This window comes from Salvelinus fontinalis, chromosome 7, assembly GCF_029448725.1.
Source record: "Salvelinus fontinalis isolate EN_2023a chromosome 7, ASM2944872v1, whole genome shotgun sequence".
Lineage (NCBI taxonomy): Eukaryota > Metazoa > Chordata > Actinopteri > Salmoniformes > Salmonidae > Salvelinus > Salvelinus fontinalis.
Genome location: NC_074671.1, coordinates 67,007,668 through 67,032,667, shown reverse-complemented (window position 1 = coordinate 67,032,667; position 25,000 = coordinate 67,007,668). Strand labels below are relative to the sequence as shown.

General features: G+C 48.2%; 1 protein-coding gene across 1 annotated transcript in view; it reads right to left on the bottom strand.

Annotated features, from left to right (window-relative positions):
* Nucleotides 1-25,000, bottom strand: part of rasa3 (RAS p21 protein activator 3) — a 119,621-nt gene that overhangs the window by 24,176 nt on the left and 70,445 nt on the right. Inside the window, exons 8-11 of the mRNA XM_055930319.1 lie at nucleotides 22,514-22,587; nucleotides 22,308-22,412; nucleotides 19,284-19,440; nucleotides 763-911 (exon numbers count right to left, since the gene is read on the bottom strand). Coding sequence (XP_055786294.1) covers nucleotides 763-911; nucleotides 19,284-19,440; nucleotides 22,308-22,412; nucleotides 22,514-22,587 — 485 coding nt within the window. The remainder of the gene's footprint in view (nucleotides 1-762; nucleotides 912-19,283; nucleotides 19,441-22,307; nucleotides 22,413-22,513; nucleotides 22,588-25,000) is intronic.

Here is a 25,000-nt window from a genome sequence, read left to right as displayed (position 1 = left end):
CCCATAGGAGAACCCTTTGAAGGTTCTTCGGCTGTCCCCATAGGAGAACCCTTTGAAGGTCCTTCGGCTGTCCCCATAGGGGAACCCTTTGAAGGTTCTCCGGCTGTCCCCATAGGAGAACCCTTTGAAGGTTCTTTGGCTGTATCCCATAGGAGAACCCTTTGAAGAACCCTTCTTGGTATCAGGTAGAACCCTTTCCACAGAGGGTACTACTTGGAACCAAAAAGGGTTCTCCTATGGGGACATAACCCTTTTGGAACCCTTTTTTAAAAAGAGTATGTGTGGTTGACCTCTGTGTGTGTGTGTGTTCTTACTGTGTGTGGTTGACCTCTGTGTGTGTGTGTGTTCTTACTGTGTGCGGTTGACCTCTGTGTGTGTGTGTTCTTACTGTGTGCGGTTGACCTCTGTGTGTGTGTGTGTTCTTACTGTGTGCGGTTGACCTCTGTGTGTGTGTGTTCTTACTGTGTGCGGTTGACCTCTGTGTGTGTGTGTGTTCTTACTGTGTGCGGTTGACCTCTGTGTGTGTGTGTGTTCTTACTGTGTGCGGTTGACCTCTGTGTGTGTGTGTGTTCTTACTGTGTGCGGTTGACCTCTGTGTGTGTGTGTTCTTACTGTGTGCGGTTGACCTCTGTGTGTGTGTGTGTTCTTACTGTGTGCGGTTGACCTCTGTGTGTGTGTGTTCTTACTGTGTGCGGTTGACCTCTGTGTGTGTGTGTGTTCTTACTGTGTGCGGTTGACCTCTGTGTGTGTGTGTGTTCTTACTGTGTGCGGTTGACCTCTGCGTGTGCGACGGCACTGAGGAAAGGCAGGATGTTTCCATAGTGAAGGAACAGACGGACCAATGGGATAGCTGCTTCCTGTTTCTCCCTGCAGACCTCCCCGAGGATATGAGCCGCTGATGCCGACACCGGCTGGGAGGGGAGAGGGACACACGTCACAGTACCCCCCACCGGCTGGGAGGGGAGAGGGACACACGTCACAGTACCCCCCACCGGCTGGGAGGGGAGAGGGACACACGTCACAGTACCCCCCACCGGCTGGGAGGGGAGAGGGACACACGTCACAGTACCCCCCCCCCCTTTACATTAGGTATCTACAGTACCCCCCACCTTTACATTAGGTATCTACAGTCCCCCCCTCACCTTTACATTAGGTATCTACAGTACCCCCCCTCACCTTTACATTAGGTATCTACAGAACCCCCCCTCACCTTTACATTAGGTATCTACAGTACCCCCCCTCACCTTTACATTAGGTATCTACAGTACCCCCCCTCACCTTTACATTAGGTATCTACAGTACCCCCCTCACCTTTACATTAGGTATCTACAGTACCCCCCCTCACCTTTACATTAGGTATCTACAGAACCCCCCCTCACCTTTACATTAGGTATCTACAGTATCCCCCCTCACCTTTACATTAGGTATCTACAGTACCCCCCCTCACCTTTACATTAGGTATCTACAGTACCCCCCCTCACCTTTACATTAGGTATCTACAGTACCCCCCTCACCTTTACATTAGGTACCTACAGTACCCCCCCTCACCTTTACATTAAGTATCTACAGTACCCCCCTCACCTTTACATTAGGTATCTACAGTACCCCCCCTCACCTTTACATTAGGTATCTACAGTTCCCCCCCTCACCTTTACATTAGGTATCTACAGTACCCCCCCTCACCTTTACATTAGGTATCTACAGTACCCCCCTCACCTTTACATTAGGTATCTACAGTACCCCCCTCACCTTTACATTAGGTATCTACAGTATCCCCCCTCACCTTTACGTTAGGTATCTACAGTACCCCCCTCACCTTTACATTAGGTATCTACAGTACCCCCCTCACCTTTACATTAGGTATCTACAGTCCCCCCTCACCTTTACATTAGGTATCTACAGTACCCCCCCTCACCTTTACATTAGGTACCTACAGTACCCCCCTCACCTTTACATTAGGTATCTACAGTATCCCCCCTCACCTTTACATTAGGTATCTACAGTACCCCCCTCACCTTTACATTAGGTATCTACAGTACCCCCCCTCACCTTTACATTAGGTATCTACAGTACCCCCCCTCACCTTTACATTAGGTATCTACAGTACCCCCCCTCACCTTTACATTAGGTATCTACAGTACCCCCCCCTCTTTACATTAGGTATCTACAGTACCCCCCCCTCACCTTTACATTAGGTATCTACAGTACCCCCCCTCACCTTTACATTAGGTATTTACAGTACCCACCCTCACCTTTACATTAGGTATCTACAGTACCCCCCCTCACCTTTACAATAGGTATCTACAGTACCCCCCCTCACCTTTACATTAGGTATCTACAGTACCCCCCCTCACCTTTACATTAGGTATCTACAGTATCCCCCCTCACCTTTACATTAGGTATCTACAGAACCCCCCCTCACCTTTACATTAGGTATCTACAGTACCCCCCCTCACCTTTACATTAGGTATCTACAGTACCCCCCCTCACCTTTACATTAGGTATCTACAGTACCCCCCTCACCTTTACATTAGGTATCTACAGTACCCCCCCTCACCTTTACATTAGGTATCTACAGAACCCCCCCTCACCTTTACATTAGGTATCTACAGTATCCCCCCTCACCTTTACATTAGGTATCTACAGTACCCCCCCTCACCTTTACATTAGGTATTTACAGTACCCCCCCTCACCTTTACATTAGGTATCTACAGTACCCCCCTCACCTTTACATTAGGTACCTACAGTACCCCCCCTCACCTTTACATTAAGTATCTACAGTACCCCCCTCACCTTTACATTAGGTATCTACAGTACCCCCCCTCACCTTTACATTAGGTATCTACAGTTCCCCCCCTCACCTTTACATTAGGTATCTACAGTACCCCCCCTCACCTTTACATTAGGTATCTACAGTACCCCCCTCACCTTTACATTAGGTATCTACAGTACCCCCCTCACCTTTACATTAGGTATCTACAGTATCCCCCCTCACCTTTACGTTAGGTATCTACAGTACCCCCCTCACCTTTACATTAGGCATCTACAGTACCCCCCTCACCTTTACATTAGGTATCTACAGTCCCCCCTCACCTTTACATTAGGTATCTACAGTACCCCCCCTCACCTTTACATTAGGTACCTACAGTACCCCCCTCACCTTTACATTAGGTATCTACAGTATCCCCCCTCACCTTTACATTAGGTATCTACAGTACCCCCCTCACCTTTACATTAGGTATCTACAGTACCCCCCCTCACCTTTACATTAGGTATCTACAGTACCCCCCCTCACCTTTACATTAGGTATCTACAGTACCCCCCCTCACCTTTACATTAGGTATCTACAGTACCCCCCCCTCTTTACATTAGGTATCTACAGTACCCCCCCCCTCACCTTTACATTAGGTATCTACAGTACCCCCCCTCACCTTTACATTAGGTATTTACAGTACCCACCCTCACCTTTACATTAGGTATCTACAGTACCCCCCTCACCTTTACAATAGGTATCTACAGTACCCCCCCTCACCTTTACATTAGGTATCTACAGTACCCCCCCTCACCTTTACATTAGGTATCTACAGTATCCCCCCTCACCTTTACATTAGGTATCTACAGTACCCCCCCTCACCTTTACATTAGGTATCTACAGTACCCCCCACCTTTACATTAGGTATCTACAGTCCCCCCCTCCCCTTATAATTAGGTATCTACAGTACCCCCCCTCACCTTTACATTAGGTATCTACAGTACCCCCCCTCACCTTTACATTAGGTATCTACAGTATCCTCCCTCACCTTTACATTAGGTATCTACAGTACCCCCCCTCACCTTTACATTAGGTATCTACAGTACCCCCCTCACCTTTACATTAGGTATCTACAGTACCCCCCCTCACCTTTACATTAGGTATCTACAGAACCCCCCCTCACCTTTACATTAGGTATCTACAGTATCCCCCCTCACCTTTACATTAGGTATCTACAGTACCCCCCCTCACCTTTACATTAGGTATCTACAGTACCCCCCCTCACCTTTACATTAGGTATCTACAGTACCCCCCTCACCTTTACATTAGGTACCTACAGTACCCCCCCTCACCTTTACATTAAGTATCTACAGTACCCCCCTCACCTTTACATTAGGTATCTACAGTACCCCCCCTCACCTTTACATTAGGTATCTACAGTTCCCCCCCTCACCTTTACATTAGGTATCTACAGTACCCCCCCTCACCTTTACATTAGGTATCTACAGTACCCCCCTCACCTTTACATTAGGTATCTACAGTACCCCCCTCACCTTTACATTAGGTATCTACAGTATCCCCCCTCACCTTTACGTTAGGTATCTACAGTACCCCCCTCACCTTTACATTAGGTATCTACAGTACCCCCCTCACCTTTACATTAGGTATCTACAGTCCCCCCTCACCTTTACATTAGGTATCTACAGTACCCCCCCTCACCTTTACATTAGGTACCTACAGTACCCCCCTCACCTTTACATTAGGTATCTACAGTATCCCCCCTCACCTTTACATTAGGTATCTACAGTACCCCCCTCACCTTTACATTAGGTATCTACAGTACCCCCCCTCACCTTTACATTAGGTATCTACAGTACCCCCCCTCACCTTTACATTAGGTATCTACAGTACCCCCCCTCACCTTTACATTAGGTATCTACAGTACCCCCCCCTCTTTACATTAGGTATCTACAGTACCCCCCCCTCACCTTTACATTAGGTATCTACAGTACCCCCCCTCACCTTTACATTAGGTATTTACAGTACCCACCCTCACCTTTACATTAGGTGTCTACAGTACCCCCCTCACCTTTACAATAGGTATCTACAGTACCCCCCCTCACCTTTACATTAGGTATCTACAGTACCCCCCCTCACCTTTACATTAGGTATCTACAGTATCCCCCCTCACCTTTACATTAGGTATCTACAGTACCCCCCCTCACCTTTACATTAGGTATCTACAGTACCCCCCTCACCTTTACATTAGGTATCTACAGTACCCCCCTCACCTTTACATTAGGTATCTACAGTACCCCCCCTCACCTTTACATTAGGTATCTACAGTACCCCCCCTCACCTTTACATTAGGTATCTACAGTATCCTCCCTCACCTTTACATTAGGTATCTACAGTACCCCCCTCACCTTTACATTAGGTATCTACAGTACCCCCCCTCACCTTTACATTAGGTACCTACAGTATCCCCCTCACCTTTACATTAGGTATCTACAGTACCCCCCTCACCTTTACATTAGGTATCTACAGCACCCCCCCTCACCTTTACATTAGGTATCTACAGTACCCCCCCTCACCTTTACATTAGGTACCTACAGTACCCCCCCTCACCTTTACATTAGGTATCTACAGTACCCCCCTCACCTTTACATTAGGTATCTACAGTACCCCCCCTCACCTTTACATTAGGTATCTACAGTACCCCCCCTCACCTTTACATTAGGTATCTACAGTACCCCCCTCACCTTTACATTAGGTACCTACAGTACCCCCCCTCACCTTTACATTAGGTATCTACAGTACCCCCCTCACCTTTACATTAGGTATCTACAGTACCCCCCCTCACCTTTACATTAGGTATCTACAGTATCCCCCCTCACCTTTACATTAGGTATCTACAGTACCCCCCTCACCTTTACATTAGGTACCTACAGTACCCCCCCTCACCTTTACATTAGGTATCTACAGTACCCCCCTCACCTTTACATTAGGTATCTACAGTACCCCCCTCACCTTTACATTAGGTATCTACAGTACCCCCCCTCACCTTTACATTAGGTATCTACAGTACCCCCCTCACCTTTACATTAGGTATCTACAGTACCCCCCCTCACCTTTACATTAGGTATCTACAGTTCCCCCCCTCACCTTTACATTAGGTATCTACAGTACCCCCCCTCACCTTTACATTAGGTATCTACAGTACCCCCCTCACCTTTACATTAGGTATCTACAGTACCCCCCTCACCTTTACATTAGGTATCTACAGTATCCCCCCTCACCTTTACGTTAGGTATCTACAGTACCCCCCTCACCTTTACATTAGGTATCTACAGTACCCCCCTCACCTTTACATTAGGTATCTACAGTCCCCCCTCACCTTTACATTAGGTATCTACAGTACCCCCCCTCACCTTTACATTAGGTACCTACAGTACCCCCCTCACCTTTACATTAGGTATCTACAGTATCCCCCCTCACCTTTACATTAGGTATCTACAGTACCCCCCTCACCTTTACATTAGGTATCTACAGTACCCCCCCTCACCTTTACATTAGGTATCTACAGTACCCCCCCTCACCTTTACATTAGGTATCTACAGTACCCCCCCTCACCTTTACATTAGGTATCTACAGTACCCCCCCCTCTTTACATTAGGTATCTACAGTACCCCCCCCCCTCACCTTTACATTAGGTATCTACAGTACCCCCCCTCACCTTTACATTAGGTATTTACAGTACCCACCCTCACCTTTACATTAGGTATCTACAGTACCCCCCTCACCTTTACATTAGGTATCTACAGTACCCCCCCTCACCTTTACATTAGGTATCTACAGTACCCCCCCTCACCTTTACATTAGGTATCTACAGTATCCCCCCTCACCTTTACATTAGGTATCTACAGTACCCCCCCTCACCTTTACATTAGGTATCTACAGTACCCCCCTCACCTTTACATTAGGTATCTACAGTACCCCCCCTCACCTTTACATTAGGTATCTACAGTACCCCCCCTCACCTTTACATTAGGTATCTACAGTACCCCCCCTCACCTTTACATTAGGTATCTACAGTATCCTCCCTCACCTTTACATTAGGTATCTACAGTACCCCCCCTCACCTTTACATTAGGTATCTACAGTACCCCCCTCACCTTTACATTAGGTACCTACAGTATCCCCCTCACCTTTACATTAGGTATCTACAGTACCCCCCTCACCTTTACATTAGGTATCTACAGTACCCCCCCTCACCTTTACATTAGGTATCTACAGTACCCCCCCTCACCTTTACATTAGGTACCTACAGTACCCCCCCTCACCTTTACATTAGGTATCTACAGTACCCCCCTCACCTTTACATTAGGTATCTACAGTACCCCCCCTCACCTTTACATTAGGTATCTACAGTACCCCCCCTCACCTTTACATTAGGTATCTACAGTACCCCCCTCACCTTTACATTAGGTACCTACAGTACCCCCCCTCACCTTTACATTAGGTATCTACAGTACCCCCCTCACCTTTACATTAGGTATCTACAGTACCCCCCCTCACCTTTACATTAGGTATCTACAGTATCCCCCCTCACCTTTACATTAGGTATCTACAGTACCCCCCTCACCTTTACATTAGGTACCTACAGTACCCCCCCTCACCTTTACATTAGGTATCTACAGTACCCCCCTCACCTTTACATTAGGTATCTACAGTACCCCCCCTCACCTTTACATTAGGTATCTACAGTACCCCTCCTCACCTTTACATTAGGTATCTACAGTACCCCCCTCACCTTTACATTAGGTACCTACAGTACCCCCCCTCACCTTTACATTAGGTATCTACAGTACCCCCCTCACCTTTACATTAGGTATCTACAGTACCCCCCCTCACCTTTACATTAGGTATCTACAGTTCCCCCCCTCACCTTTACATTAGGTATCTACAGTACCCCCCCTCACCTTTACATTAGGTATCTACAGTACCCCCCTCACCTTTACATTAGGTATCTACAGTACCCCCCTCACCTTTACATTAGGTATCTACAGTATCCCCCCTCACCTTTACGTTAGGTATCTACAGTACCCCCCTCACCTTTACATTAGGTATCTACAGTACCCCCCTCACCTTTACATTAGGTATCTACAGTCCCCCCTCACCTTTACATTAGGTATCTACAGTACCCCCCCTCACCTTTACATTAGGTACCTACAGTACCCCCCTCACCTTTACATTAGGTATCTACAGTATCCCCCCTCACCTTTACATTAGGTATCTACAGTACCCCCCTCACCTTTACATTAGGTATCTACAGTACCCCCCCTCACCTTTACATTAGGTATCTACAGTACCCCCCCTCACCTTTACATTAGGTATCTACAGTACCCCCCCTCACCTTTACATTAGGTATCTACAGTACCCCCCCCTCTTTACATTAGGTATCTACAGTACCCCCCCCCTCACCTTTACATTAGGTATCTACAGTACCCCCCCTCACCTTTACATTAGGTATTTACAGTACCCACCCTCACCTTTACATTAGGTATCTACAGTACCCCCCTCACCTTTACATTAGGTATCTACAGTACCCCCCCTCACCTTTACATTAGGTATCTACAGTACCCCCCCTCACCTTTACATTAGGTATCTACAGTATCCCCCCTCACCTTTACATTAGGTATCTACAGTACCCCCCCTCACCTTTACATTAGGTACCTACAGTACCCCCCTCACCTTTACATTAGGTATCTACAGTACCCCCCCTCACCTTTACATTAGGTATCTACAGTACCCCCCCTCACCTTTACATTAGGTATCTACAGTACCCCCCTCACCTTTACATTAGGTATCTACAGTACCCCCCCTCACCTTTACATTAGGTATCTACAGTACCCCCCTCACCTTTACATTAGGTATCTACAGTATCCTCCCTCACCTTTACATTAGGTATCTACAGTACCCCCCCTCACCTTTACATTAGGTATCTACAGTACCCCCCTCACCTTTACATTAGGTACCTACAGTATCCCCCTCACCTTTACATTAGGTATCTACAGTACCCCCCCTCACCTTTACATTAGGTATCTACAGTACCCCCCTCACCTTTACATTAGGTATCTACAGCACCCCCCCTCACCTTTACATTAGGTATCTACAGTACCCCCCCTCACCTTTACATTAGGTACCTACAGTACCCCCCCTCACCTTTACATTAGGTATCTACAGTACCCCCCTCACCTTTACATTAGGTATCTACAGTACCCCCCCTCACCTTTACATTAGGTATCTACAGTACCCCCCCCTCACCTTTACATTAGGTATCTACAGTACCCCCCTCACCTTTACATTAGGTATCTACAGTACCCCCCCTCACCTTTACATTAGGTATCTACAGTACCCCCCTCACCTTTACATTAGGTATCTACAGTATCCCCCCTCACCTTTACATTAGGTATCTACAGTATCCCCCCTCACCTTTACATTAGGTATCTACAGTACCCCCCTCACCTTTACATTAGGTATCTACAGTACCCCCCTTCACCTTTACATTAGGTATCTACAGTATCCCCCCTCACCTTTACATTAGGTATCTACAGTACCCCCCTCACCTTTACATTAGGTATCTACAGTATCCCCCCTCACCTTTACATTAGGTATCTACAGTACCCCCCCTCACCTTTACATTAGGTATCTACAGTACCCCCCTCACCTTTACATTAGGTATCTACAGTACCCCCCTCACCTTTACATTAGGTATCTACAGTACCCCCCCTCACCTTTACATTAGGTATCTACAGTACCCCCCCTCACCTTTACATTAGGTATCTACAGTACCCCCCTCACCTTTACATTAGGTATCTACAGTACCCCCCCCTCACCTTTACATTAGGTATCTACAGTACCCCCCCTCACCTTTACATTAGGTATCTACAGTACCCCCCCTCACCTTTACATTAGGTATCTACAGTATCCCCCCTCACCTTTACATTAGGTATCTACAGTACCCCCCCTCACCTTTACATTAGGTATCTACAGTACCCCCCCTCACCTTTACATTAGGTATCTACAGTACCCCCCCTCACCTTTACATTAGGTATCTACAGTATCCCCCTCACCTTTACATTAGGTATCTACAGTACCCCCTCACCTTTACATTAGGTATCTACAGTACCCCCCCTCACCTTTACATTAGGTATCTACAGTACCCCCCCCCACCTTTACATTAGGTATCTACAGTACCCCCCTCACCTTTACATTAGGTATCTACAGTACCCCCCCTCACCTTTACATTAGGTATCTACAGTACCCCCCTCACCTTTACATTAGGTATCTACAGTACCCCCCCTCACCTTTACATTAGGTATCTACAGTACCCCCCCCTCACCTTTACATTAGGTATCTACAGTACCCCCCCTCACCTTTACATTAGGTATCTACAGTATCCCCCTCACCTTTACATTAGGTATCTACAGTACCCCCCTCACCTTTACATTAGGTATCTACAGTACCCCCCCCCCCCCTCCTTTACATTAGGTATCTACAGTACCCCCCTTCACCTTTACATTAGGTATCTACAGTACCCCCCTCACCTTTACATTAGGTATCTACAGTACCCCCCCTCACCTTTACATTAGGTATCTACAGTACCCCCCCCTCACCTTTACATTAGGTATCTACAGTACCCCCCCTCACCTTTACATTAGGTATCTACAGTACCCCCCCTCACCTTTACATTAGGTATCTACAGTACCCCCCCTCACCTTTACATTAGGTATCTACAGTACCACCCCTCACCTTTACGAGCTTAGGTATATACAGTATCCCCCCTCACCTTTACATTAGGTATCTACAGTACCCCCCCTCACCTTTACATTAGGTATCTACAGTACCCCCCCTCACCTTTACATTAGGTATCTACAGTACCCCCCCTCACCTTTACATTAGGTATCTACAGTACCCCCCCTCACCTTTACATTAGGTATCTACAGTACCCCCCCTCACCTTTACATTAGGTATCTACAGTATCCCCCCTCACCTTTACATTAGGTACCTACAGTACCCCCCTCACCTTTACATTAGGTATCTACAGTACCCCCCCTCACCTTTACATTAGGTATCTACAGTACCCCCCTCACCTTTACATTAGGTATCTACAGTACCCCCCTCACCTTTACATTAGGTATCTACAGTACCCCCCTCACCTTTACATTAGGTATCTACAGTACCCCCCCTCACCTTTACATTAGGTATCTACAGTATCCCCCCTCACCTTTACATTAGGTATCTACAGTACCCCCCCTCACCTTTACATTAGGTACTACAGTACCCCCCTCACCTTTACATTAGGTATCTACAGTACCCCCCTCACCTTTACATTAGGTATCTACAGTACCCCCCCTCACCTTTACATTAGGTATCTACAGTACCCCCCCTCACCTTTACATTAGGTATCTACAGTACCCCCCCTCACCTTTACATTAGGTATCTACAGTACCCCCCTCACCTTTACATTAGGTATCTACAGTACCCCCCTCACCTTTACATTAGGTATCTACAGTACCCCCCCTCACCTTTACATTAGGTATCTACAGTACCCCCCCTCACCTTTACATTAGGTATCTACAGTATCCTCCCTCACCTTTACATTAGGTATCTACAGTACCCCCCCTCACCTTTACATTAGGTATCTACAGTACCCCCCTCACCTTTACATTAGGTACCTACAGTATCCCCCTCACCTTTACATTAGGTATCTACAGTACCCCCCCTCACCTTTACATTAGGTATCTACAGTACCCCCCTCACCTTTACATTAGGTATCTACAGCACCCCCCCTCACCTTTACATTAGGTATCTACAGTAACCCCCCTCACCTTTACATTAGGTACCTACAGTACCCCCCCTCACCTTTACATTAGGTATCTACAGTACCCCCCTCACCTTTACATTAGGTATCTACAGTACCCCCCCTCACCTTTACATTAGGTATCTACAGTACCCCCCCCTCACCTTTACATTAGGTATCTACAGTACCCCTCCTCACCTTTACATTAGGTATCTACAGTACCCCCCCTCACCTTTACATTAGGTATCTACAGTACCCCCCTCACCTTTACATTAGGTATCTACAGTATCCCCCCTCACCTTTACATTAGGTATCTACAGTATCCCCCCTCACCTTTACATTAGGTATCTACAGTACCCCCCCTCACCTTTACATTAGGTATCTACAGTACCCCCCTTTACCTTTACATTAGGTATCTACAGTATCCCCCCTCACCTTTACATTAGGTATCTACAGTACCCCCCTCACCTTTACATTAGGTATCTACAGTATCCCCCCTCACCTTTACATTAGGTATCTACAGTACCCCCCTCACCTTTACATTAGGTATCTACAGTACCCCCCTCACCTTTACATTAGGTATCTACAGTACCCCCCTCACCTTTACATTAGGTATCTACAGTACCCCCCCCCTCACCTTTACATTAGGTATCTACAGTACCCCCCCTCACCTTTACATTAGGTATCTACAGTACCCCCCCTCACCTTTACATTAGGTATCTACAGTACACCCCCCCCCCTCACCTTTACATTAGGTATCTACAGTACCCCCCCCCCCTCACCTTTACATTAGGTATCTACAGTACCCCCCCTCACCTTTACATTAGGTATCTACAGTATCACCCCCTCACCTTTACATTAGGTACCTACAGTACCCCCCCTCACCTTTACATTAGGTATCTACAGTACCCCCCCCCTCACCTTTACATTAGGTATCTACAGTACCCCCCCCCACCTTTACATTAGGTATCTACAGTATCCCCCTCACCTTTACATTAGGTATCTACAGTATCCCCCTCACCTTTACATTAGGTATCTACAGTACCCCCCCCTCACCTTTACATTAGGTATCTACAGTACCCCCCCCCACCTTTACATTAGGTATCTACAGTATCCCCCTCACCTTTACATTAGGTATCTACAGTACCCCCCCTCACCTTTACATTAGGTATCTACAGTATCCCCCTCACCTTTACATTAGGTATCTACAGTACCCCCCTCACCTTTACATTAGGTATCTACAGTACCCCCCCCCCTCACCTTTACATTAGGTATCTACAGTACCCCCCCTCACCTTTACATTAGGTATCTACAGTATCCCCCTCACCTTTACATTAGGTATCTACAGTACCTCCCTCACCTTTACATTAGGTATCTACAGTACCCCCCCCCCCCCCTCCTTTACATTAGGTATCTACAGTACCCCCCTTCACCTTTACATTAGGTATCTACAGTACCCCCCTCACCTTTACATTAGGTATATACAGTACCCCCCCTCACCTTTACATTAGGTATCTACAGTACCCCCCCCTCACCTTTACATTAGGTATCTACAATACCCCCCCTCACCTTTACATTAGGTATCTACAGTACCCCCCTCACCTTTACATTAGGTATCTACAGTACCTCCCCCTCACCTTTACATTAGCTGAGGTATCTACAGTACCACCCCTCACCTTTACGTTAGCTGAGGTATATACAGTATCCCCCCTCACCTTTACATTAGGTATCTACAGTACCCCCCCTCACCTTTACATTAGGTATATACAGTACCCCCCCTCACCTTTACATTAGGTATCTACAGTACCCCCCCCTCACCTTTACATTAGGTATCTACAATACCCCCCCTCACCTTTACATTAGGTATCTACAGTACCCCCCCTCACCTTTACATTAGGTATCTACAGTATCACCCCCTCACCTTTACATTAGGTACCTACAGTACCCCCCTCACCTTTACATTAGGTATCTACAGTACCCCCCCCACCTTTACATTAGGTATCTACAGTACCCCCCTCACCTTTACATTAGGTATCTACAGTACCCCCCTCACCTTTACATTAGGTATCTACAGTACCCCCCTCACCTTTACATTAGGTATCTACAGTACCCCCCCCCACCTTTACATTAGGTATCTACAGTATCCCCCCTCACCTTTACATTAGGTATCTACAGTACCCCCCCTCACCTTTACATTAGGTACCTACAGTATCCCCCCTCACCTTTACATTAGGTATCTACAGTACCCCCCTCACCTTTACATTAGGTATCTACAGTACCCCCCCACCTTTACATTAGGTATCTACAGTATCCCCCCTCACCTTTACATTAGGTATCTACAGTACCCCCCCTCACCTTTACATTAGGTATCTACAGTATCCCCCCTCACCTTTACATTAGGTATCTACAGTACCCCCCCTCACCTTTACATTAGGTATCTACAGTACCCCCCTCACCTTTACATTAGGTATCTACAGTACCCCCCTCACCTTTACATTAGGTATCTACAGTACCCCCCTCACCTTTACATTAGGTATCTACAGTACCCCCCCTCACCTTTACATTAGGTATCTACAGTACCCCCCTCACCTTTACATTAGGTATCTACAGTACCCCCCCTCACCTTTACATTAGGTATCTACAGTACCCCCCTCACCTTTACATTAGGTACCTACAGTACCCCCCCTCACCTTTACATTAGGTATCTACAGTACCCCCCCTCACCTTTACATTAGGTATCTACAGTACCCCCCCTCACCTTTACATTAGGTATCTACAGTACCCCCCCTCACCTTTACATTAGGTATCTACAGTACCCCCCTCACCTTTACATTAGGTACCTACAGTACCCCCCCTCACCTTTACATTAGGTATCTACAGTACCCCCCTCACCTTTACATTAGGTATCTACAGTACCCCCCCTCACCTTTACATTAGGTATCTACAGTATCCCCCCCTCACCTTTACATTAGGTATCTACAGTACCCCCCCTCACCTTTACATTAGGTATCTACAGTACCCCCCTCACCTTTACATTAGGTATCTACAGTACCCCCCTCACCTTTACATTAGGTATCTACAGTATCCCCCCTCACCTTTACATTAGGTATCTACAGTACCCCCCTCACCTTTACATTAGGTATCTACAGTACCCCCCTCACCTTTACATTAGGTATCTACAGTACCCCCCTCACCTTTACATTAGGTATCTACAGTACCCCCCCTCACCTTTACATTAGGTATCTACAGTACCCCCCTCACCTTTACATTAGGTATCTACAGTATCCCCCCTCACCTTTACATTAGGTATCTACAGTACCCCCCTCACCTTTACATTAGGTATCTACAGTACCCCCCCTCACCTTTACATTAGGTATCTACAGTACCCCCCTCACCTTTACATTAGGTATCTACAGTACCCCCCCTCACCTTTACATTAGGTATCTACAGTACCCCCCCTCACCTTTACATTAGGTATCTACAGTACCCCCCCTCACCTTTACATTAGGTATCTACAGTACCCCCCCTCACCTTTACATTAGGTATCTACAGTACCCCCCCTCACCTTTACATTAGGTATCTACAGTACCCCCCCTCACCTTTACATTAGGTATCTACAGTACCCCCCCTCACCTTTACATTAGGTATCTACAGTACCCCCCTCACCTTTACATTAGGTATCTACAGTACCCCCCCTCACCTTTACATTAGGTATCTACAGTATCCCCCCTCACCTTTACATTAGGTATCTACAGTACCCCCCCTCACCTTTACATTAGGTATCTACAGTACCCCCCCTCACCTTTACATTAGGTATCTACAGTACCCCCCCTCACCTTTACATTAGGTATCTACAGTACCCCCCCTCACCTTTACATTAGGTATCTACAGTACCCCCCTCACCTTTACATTAGGTATCTACAGTATCCCCCCTCACCTTTACATTAGGTATCTACAGTACCCCCCTCACCTTTACATTAGGTATCTACAGTACCCCCCCTCACCTTTACATTAGGTATCTACAGTACCCCCCCTCACCTTTACATTAGGTATCTACAGTACCCCCCCTCACCTTTACATTAGGTATCTACAGTACCCCCCTCACCTTTACATTAGGTATCTACAGTACCCCCCCCCTCACCTTTACATTAGGTATCTACAGTACCCCCCCTCACCTTTACATTAGGTATCTACAGTACCCCCCCTCACCTTTACATTAGGTATCTACAGTACCCCCCTCACCTTTACATTAGGTATCTACAGTACCCCCCCTCACCTTTACATTAGGTATCTACAGTACCCCCCCTCACCTTTACATTAGGTATCTACAGTATCCCCCCTCACCTTTACATTAGGTATCTACAGTACCCCCCCTCACCTTTACATTAGGTATCTACAGTACCCCCCTCACCTTTACATTAGGTATCTACAGTACCCCCCCTCACCTTTACATTAGGTATCTACAGTACCCCCCTCACCTTTACATTAGGTATCTACAGTACCCCCCTCACCTTTACATTAGGTATCTACAGTACCCCCCCTCACCTTTACATTAGGTATCTACAGTACCCCCCCTCACCTTTACATTAGGTATCTACAGTATCCTCCCTCACCTTTACATTAGGTATCTACAGTACCCCCCCTCACCTTTACATTAGGTATCTACAGTACCCCCCTCACCTTTACATTAGGTACCTACAGTATCCCCCTCACCTTTACATTAGGTATCTACAGTACCCCCCCTCACCTTTACATTAGGTATCTACAGTACCCCCCTCACCTTTACATTAGGTATCTACAGCACCCCCCCTCACCTTTACATTAGGTATCTACAGTAACCCCCCTCACCTTTACATTAGGTACCTACAGTACCCCCCCTCACCTTTACATTAGGTATCTACAGTACCCCCCTCACCTTTACATTAGGTATCTACAGTACCCCCCCTCACCTTTACATTAGGTATCTACAGTACCCCCCCCTCACCTTTACATTAGGTATCTACAGTACCCCTCCTCACCTTTACATTAGGTATCTACAGTACCCCCCCTCACCTTTACATTAGGTATCTACAGTACCCCCCTCACCTTTACATTAGGTATCTACAGTATCCCCCCTCACCTTTACATTAGGTATCTACAGTATCCCCCCTCACCTTTACATTAGGTATCTACAGTACCCCCCTCACCTTTACATTAGGTATCTACAGTACCCCCCTTTACCTTTACATTAGGTATCTACAGTATCCCCCCTCACCTTTACATTAGGTATCTACAGTACCCCCCTCACCTTTACATTAGGTATCTACAGTATCCCCCCTCACCTTTACATTAGGTATCTACAGTACCCCCCTCACCTTTACATTAGGTATCTACAGTACCCCCCTCACCTTTACATTAGGTATCTACAGTACCCCCCTCACCTTTACATTAGGTATCTACAGTACCCCCCCCCTCACCTTTACATTAGGTATCTACAGTACCCCCCCTCACCTTTACATTAGGTATCTACAGTACCCCCCTCACCTTTACATTAGGTATCTACAGTACACCCCCCCCCCCTCACCTTTACATTAGGTATCTACAGTACCCCCCCCCCCTCACCTTTACATTAGGTATCTACAGTACCCCCCCTCACCTTTACATTAGGTATCTACAGTATCACCCCCTCACCTTTACATTAGGTACCTACAGTACCCCCCCTCACCTTTACATTAGGTATCTACAGTACCCCCCCCCTCACCTTTACATTAGGTATCTACAGTACCCCCCCCCCACCTTTACATTAGGTATCTACAGTATCCCCCTCACCTTTACATTAGGTATCTACAGTATCCCCCTCACCTTTACATTAGGTATCTACAGTACCCCCCCCTCACCTTTACATTAGGTATCTACAGTACCCCCCCCCACCTTTACATTAGGTATCTACAGTATCCCCCTCACCTTTACATTAGGTATCTACAGTACCCCCCCTCACCTTTACATTAGGTATCTACAGTATCCCCCTCACCTTTACATTAGGTATCTACAGTACCCCCCTCACCTTTACATTAGGTATCTACAGTACCCCCCCCCCTCACCTTTACATTAGGTATCTACAGTACCCCCCCTCACCTTTACATTAGGTATCTACAGTATCCCCCTCACCTTTACATTAGGTATCTACAGTACCTCCCTCACCTTTACATTAGGTATCTACAGTACCCCCCCCCCCCCCTCCTTTACATTAGGTATCTACAGTACCCCCCCTTCACCTTTACATTAGGTATCTACAGTACCCCCCTCACCTTTACATTAGGTATATACAGTACCCCCCCTCACCTTTACATTAGGTATCTACAGTACCCCCCCCTCACCTTTACATTAGGTATCTACAATACCCCCCCTCACCTTTACATTAGGTATCTACAGTACCCCCCTCACCTTTACATTAGGTATCTACAGTACCTCCCCCTCACCTTTACATTAGCTGAGGTATCTACAGTACCACCCCTCACCTTTACGTTAGCTGAGGTATATACAGTATCCCCCCTCACCTTTACATTAGGTATCTACAGTACCCCCCCTCACCTTTACATTAGGTATATACAGTACCCCCCCTCACCTTTACATTAGGTATCTACAGTACCCCCCCCTCACCTTTACATTAGGTATCTACAATACCCCCCCTCACCTTTACATTAGGTATCTACAGTACCCCCCCTCACCTTTACATTAGGTATCTACAGTATCACCCCCTCACCTTTACATTAGGTACCTACAGTACCCCCCTCACCTTTACATTAGGTATCTACAGTACCCCCCCCACCTTTACATTAGGTATCTACAGTACCCCCCTCACCTTTACATTAGGTATCTACAGTACCCCCCTCACCTTTACATTAGGTATCTACAGTACCCCCCTCACCTTTACATTAGGTATCTACAGTACCCCCCCCCACCTTTACATTAGGTATCTACAGTATCCCCCCTCACCTTTACATTAGGTATCTACAGTACCCCCCCTCACCTTTACATTAGGTACCTACAGTATCCCCCCTCACCTTTACATTAGGTATCTACAGTACCCCCCTCACCTTTACATTAGGTATCTACAGTACCCCCCCCACCTTTACATTAGGTATCTACAGTATCCCCCCTCACCTTTACATTAGGTATCTACAGTACCCCCCCCACCTTTACATTAGGTATCTACAGTATCCCCCCTCACCTTTACATTAGGTATCTACAGTCCCCCCCTCACCTTTACATTAGGTATCTACAGTACCCCCCCTCACCTTTACATTAGGTATCTACAGTACCCCCCCCCCCCTCCTTTACATTAGGTATCTACAGTATCCCCCCTCACCTTTACATTAGGTATCTACAGTACCCCCCTCACCTTTACATTAGGTATCTACAGTACCCCCCCTCACCTTTACATTAGGTATCTACAGTATTACCCCCTCACCTTTACATCAGGTATCTACAGTATCCCCCCTCACCTTTACATGAGGTACCTACAGTATCACCCCCACCCCCCCCTCACCTTTACATTAGGTACCTACAGTACCCCCCCCTCACCTTTACATTAGGTATCTACAGTATCCCCCCTCACCTTTACATTAGGTATCTACAGTACCCCCCCTCACCTTTACATTAGGTATCTACAGTACCCCCCCTCACCTTTACGTTAGCTGAGGTCAACAGCAGGTCTCTCAGAGGGCTGTAGTGGTCAGATGAGAACACATGGTCCTCAGTGTAAACAATGTTTAAACGAAGAGAACCCAGCTCATCCACCTTCACAGGTTTCCCTCCATTATCCCTGGGCTGCAGAAAGTACCTAGGGAGGAGGGGAGGATGGAGAGAGAGGAGGGGAGGATGGAGAGAGAGAGAGGAGGGGAGGATGGAGAGAGAGAGAGGAGGGGAGGGGAGGATGGAGAGAGAGAGAGGAGGGGAGGATGGAGAGAGAGAGAGAGAGAGGAGGGGAGGATGGAGAGAGAGAGAGAGCAGGGGAGGATGGAGAGAGAGAGGAGGGGAGGATGAAGAGAGAGAGAGAGAGGAGGGGAGGGGAGGATGGAGAGAGAGAGAGGAGGGGGGGATGGAGAGATAGAGAGAGAGGAGGGGAGGATGGAGAGAGAGAGGAGGGGAGGATGAAGAGAGAGAGAGAGAGAGGAGGGGAGGATGGAGAGAGAGAGAGGAGGGGAGGATGGAGAGATAGAGAGAGAGGAGGGGAGGATGGAGAGAGAGAGAGAGAGAGAGGAGGGGAGGATGGAGAGAGAGAGAGGAGGGGAGGATGGAGAGAGAAAGAGAGGAGGGGAGGATGGAGAGAGAAAGAAGAGGGGAGGATGGAGAGAGAGAGAAAGAAGAGGGGAGGATGGAGAGAGAGGGAGGAGGGGAGGATGGAGAGAGAAAGAGAGGAGGAGAGGATGGAGAGAGAAAGAGAAAAGGGGAGGATGGAGAGAGAGAGAGGAGGGGAGGATGGAGAGAGAGAGAGGAGGGGAGGATGGGGAGAGAGAGAGGAGGGGAGAATAGAGAGAAGGGGGAGGATGGGAGGATGGAGAGAGGAGAGAGGAGGGGAGGATGGAGAGAGAGAGAGGAGGGGAGGATGGAGAGAGAGAAGAGGAGAGAAAGAGGAGGATGAGAGAAAGGGGGAATGATGGGAGGATGGAGAGAGAAAAAGGGAGGAGAGGATGGAGAGAGAGATGAAGATGAGAGAGAGAGGAAGATGGAGAGAGAGAGAGGACGATGGAGAGAAAGAGGATGGGAGGATGGAGAGAGAGAGGAAGATGGAGAGAGAAAGAGAAAAGGGGAGGATGGAGAGAGAGAGAGGAGGGGAGGATGGAGAGAGAGAGAGGAGGGGAGGATGGAGAGAGAGAGAGGAGGGGAGAATAGAGAGAAGGGGGAGGATGGGAGGATGGAGAGAGAGAGGAAGATGGAGAGAGAAAGAGAAAAGGGGAGGATGGAGAGAGAGAGAGGAGGGGAGGATGGAGAGAGAGAGAGGAGGGGAGGATGGAGAGAGAGAGAGGAGGGGAGAATAGAGAGAAGGGGGAGGATGGGAGGATGGAGAGAGGAGAGAGGAGGGGAGGATGGAGAGAGAGAGAGGAGGGGAGGATGGAGAGAGAGAAGAGGAGAGAAAGATGAAGATGGAGAGAGAAAAATGGAGAGAGAGAGGAGGGGAGGATGGAGAGAGAAAGGAAGTTGGAGAGAGAGGGGATGGGAGGATGGAGAGAGAGAGGAAGATGGAGAGAGAGGAGGTTGGAGAGAGATAGAGGAAGATGGAGAGAGAGAGGATGGAGAGAGAGAGGATGGAGAGAGAGAGGAAGATGGAGATAGAGGAAGATGGAGAGAGAGAGAGGAAGATGAAGAGAGAGAGGATGGGATGATGGAGAGAGAGAGGAAGATGGAGAGAGGATGGGAGGATGGAGAGAGAGAGAGAGGATGGAGAGAGAGAGGAAGATGGAGAGAGAGGATGGGAGGATGGAGAGAGAGGAAGATGGAGAGAGAGAGAAAGATGGAGAGCAAGAGGATGGGAGGATGGAGAGAGAGAGAGGAAGATGGAGAGAGAGAGAAAGATGGAGAGCAAGAGGATGGGAGGATGGAGAGAGAGAGAGGAAGATGGAGAGAGAGGAAGATGGAGAGAGAGAGAGGAAGATGAAGAGAGAGAGGATGGGATGATGGAGAGAGAGAGGAAGATGGAGAGAGAGGATGGGAGGATGGAGAGAGAGGAAGATGGAGAGAGAGAGGAAGACGGAGAGAGGATGGGAGGATGGAGAGAGAGAGAGAGGACGGAGAGATAGGAAGGAGGACGGAGAGAGAAAGAGAGAGAGGGAGAGAGAGAGGTAAGGAGTGAAAAAATAGAGATAGATGCTGTCATGTCTCACCATGCGTTGTGGACCCAGACAGACAGACAGACAGACAGACAGACAGACAGACAGACAAACAGACAGACAGACAGACAGACAGACAGACAGACAGACAGACAGACAGATAGTGACAGACATAAAGTGACAGACAGACAGACAGACAGACAGACAGACAGACAGACAGACAGACAGACAGACAGACAGATAGTGACAGACATAAAGTGACAGACAGACAGACAGACAGATATCCAACATGTTGTCATGTCTCACCATGCGTCGTGGACCCAGACAGAAACAGACAGACAGACAGACAGACAGACAGACAGACAGACAGACAGACAGACAGATAGTGACAGACAGAAAGTGACAGACAGACAGACAGACAGACAGACAGACAGACAGACAGACAGACAGACAGACAGACAGTGACAGACAGATATCCAACATGTTGTCATGTCTCACCATTCGTCGTGGACCCAGACAGAGACAGAGACAGAGACAGAGACAGACAAACAAACAGACAGACAGACAGACAGACAGACAGACAGACAGACAGACAGACAGACAGACAGACAGACAGACAGACAGACAGACAGACAGACAGATATCCAACATGCTGTCATGTCTCACCATGCGTTGTGGACCCAGACAGAGACAGACAGACAGACAGATAGTGACAGACATAAAGTGACAGACATAAAGTGACAGACAGACAGACAGACAGACAGACAGACAGACAGACAGACATCCAACATGTTGTCATGTCTCACCATGCGTCGTGGACCCAGACAGAGACAGAGACAGAGACAGAGACAGAGACAGACAGACAGACATGTTGTCTCACCATGCGTCGTGGACCCCAGCCTGTCCCAGGGCCCTCAGAGGAACTCTGACCCCTCCCAGGAACTCATCTCCAAACTTCAGGTTACTGGCATTCCACAGGTCAACCCTGCATACAGAGAGAGTCAGAATCACAACACACACACACACACACACACACACATTCTATTTGTATGTAGACCTGGCTCTGTGAAACACACACAGACTCACCTCAGAGCCAGCTTGTCAACATCCTCCTCCTCCACATCAAACTGTCTCTTGGTGTGGCTAAGAGGTCGTGTCACCTGCAGGACAGAGACAGAGACAGAGACAGAGACAGAGACAGAGACAGAGACAGAGACAGAGACAGAGACAGAGTTACATAGAGGCACCACAGGTAGCCTAGTGGTTAGAGCGTTGGGCCAGTAACCGTAAGGTTGCTGGGTCGAATCCCCGAGCTGACAAGGTAAAAATCTGTCGTTCTACCCCTGAACAAGGCAGTTAACCCACTGTTCCCCGGGCCCTGAGCAAGGCAGTTAACCCACTGTTCCCCGGGCCCTGAGCAAGGCAGTTAACCCACTGTTCCCCGGGGCCCTGAGCAAGGCAGTTAACCCACTGTTCCCCGGGCCCTGAGCAAGGCAGTTAACCCACTGTTCCCTTGAGCAAGGCAGTTAACCCACTGTTCCCCGGGGCCCTGAGCAAGGCAGTTAACCCACTGTTCCCCGGGCCCTGAGCAAGGCAGTTAACCCACTGTTCCCTTGAGCAAGGCAGTTAACCCACTGTTCCCCGGGCGCCGAAGATGTGGATGTTGATTAAGGCAGCCCCCCGCACCTCTCTGATTCAGAGGGGTTGGGTTAAAATGTGGTAGACACATTTCAGTGTGTCTTGTAGTGAACCTAACGTCCAGTGTACATACTCAGACCTGTAGTGAACCTAAAGTCTAAACTACCTCCCGTCAGAGTAGACAGATAGCACAAACCTCCCCTCAGAGTAGACAGATAGCACAAACCTCCCCTCAGAGTAGACAGATAGCACAAACCTCTCCTCAGAGTAGACAGATAGCACCAACCTCCCCTCAGAGTAGACAGATAGCACCAACCTCCCCTCAGAGTAGACAGATAGCACCAACCTCCCCTCACCTCAGAGTAGACAGATAGCACCAACCTCCCCTCAGAGTAGACAGATAGCACCAACCTCCCCTCAGAGTAGACAGATAGCACCAACCTCCCCTCAGAGTAGACAGATAGCACCAACCTCCCCTCAGAGTAGACAGATAGCACCAACCTCCCCTCTCCTCAGAGTAGACAGATAGCACCAACCTCTCCTCAGAGTAGACAGATAGCACAAACCTCCCCTCAGAGTAGACAGATAGCACAAACCTCTCCTCAGAGTAGACAGATAGCACCAACCTCCCCTCAGAGTAGACAGATAGCACCAACCTCTCCTCAGAGTAGACAGATAGCACCAACCTCCCCTCAAAGTAGACAGATAGCACCAACCTCTCCTCAGAGTAGACAGATAGCACCAACCTCCCCTCTCCTCAGAGTAGACAGATAGCACCAACCTCCCCTCAGAGTAGACAGATAGCACCAACCTCCCCTCTCCTCAGAGTAGACAGATAGCACCAACCTCCCCTCTCCTCAGAGTAGACAGATAGCACCAACCTCCCCTCAGAGTAGACAGATAGCACCAACCTCCCCTCAGAGTAGACAGAAAGCACCAACCTCTCCTCAGAGTAGACAGAAAGCACCAACCTCTCCTCAGAGTAGACAGATAGCACCACCCTCCCCTCAAAGTAGACAGATAGCACCAACCTCCCCTCAGAGTAGACAGATAGCACCAACCTCCCCTCCCCTCAGAGTAGACAGATAGCACCAACCTCTCCTCAGAGTAGACAGATAGCACCAACCTCTCCTCAGAGTAGACAGATAGCACCAACCTCCCCTCTCCTCAGAGTAGACAGATAGCACCAACCTCCCCTCAGAGTAGACAGATAGCACCAACCTCCCCTCTCCTCAGAGTAGACAGATAGCACCAACCTCCCCTCTCCTCAGAGTAGACAGATAGCACCAACCTCCCCTCAGAGTAGACAGATAGCACCAACCTCCCCTCAGAGTAGACAGAAAGCACCAACCTCTCCTCAGAGTAGACAGAAAGCACCAACCTCTCCTCAGAGTAGACAGATAGCACCAACCTCCCCTCTCCTCAGACTAGACAGATAGCACCAACCTCCCCTCAGAGTAGACAGATAGCACCAACCTCCCCTCAGAGTAGACAGAAAGCACCAACCTCTCCTCAGAGTAGACAGAAAGCACCAACCTCTCCTCAGAGTAGACAGATAGCACCAACCTCCCCTCAAAGTAGACAGATAGCACCAACCTCCCCTCAGAGTAGACAGATAGCACCAACCTCCCCTCCCCTCAGAGTAGACAGATAGCACCAACCTCTCCTCAGAGTAGACAGATAGCACCAACCTCTCCTCAGAGTAGACAGATAGCACCAACCTCCCCTCTCCTCAGAGTAGACAGATAGCACCAACCTCCCCTCAGAGTAGACAGATAGCACCAACCTCCCCTCTCCTCAGAGTAGACAGATAGCACCAACCTCCCCTCCCTCAGAGTAGACAGATAGCACCAACCTCCCCTCAGAGTAGACAGATAGCACCAACCTCCCCTCAGAGTAGACAGATAGCACCAACCTCTCCTCAGAGTAGACAGA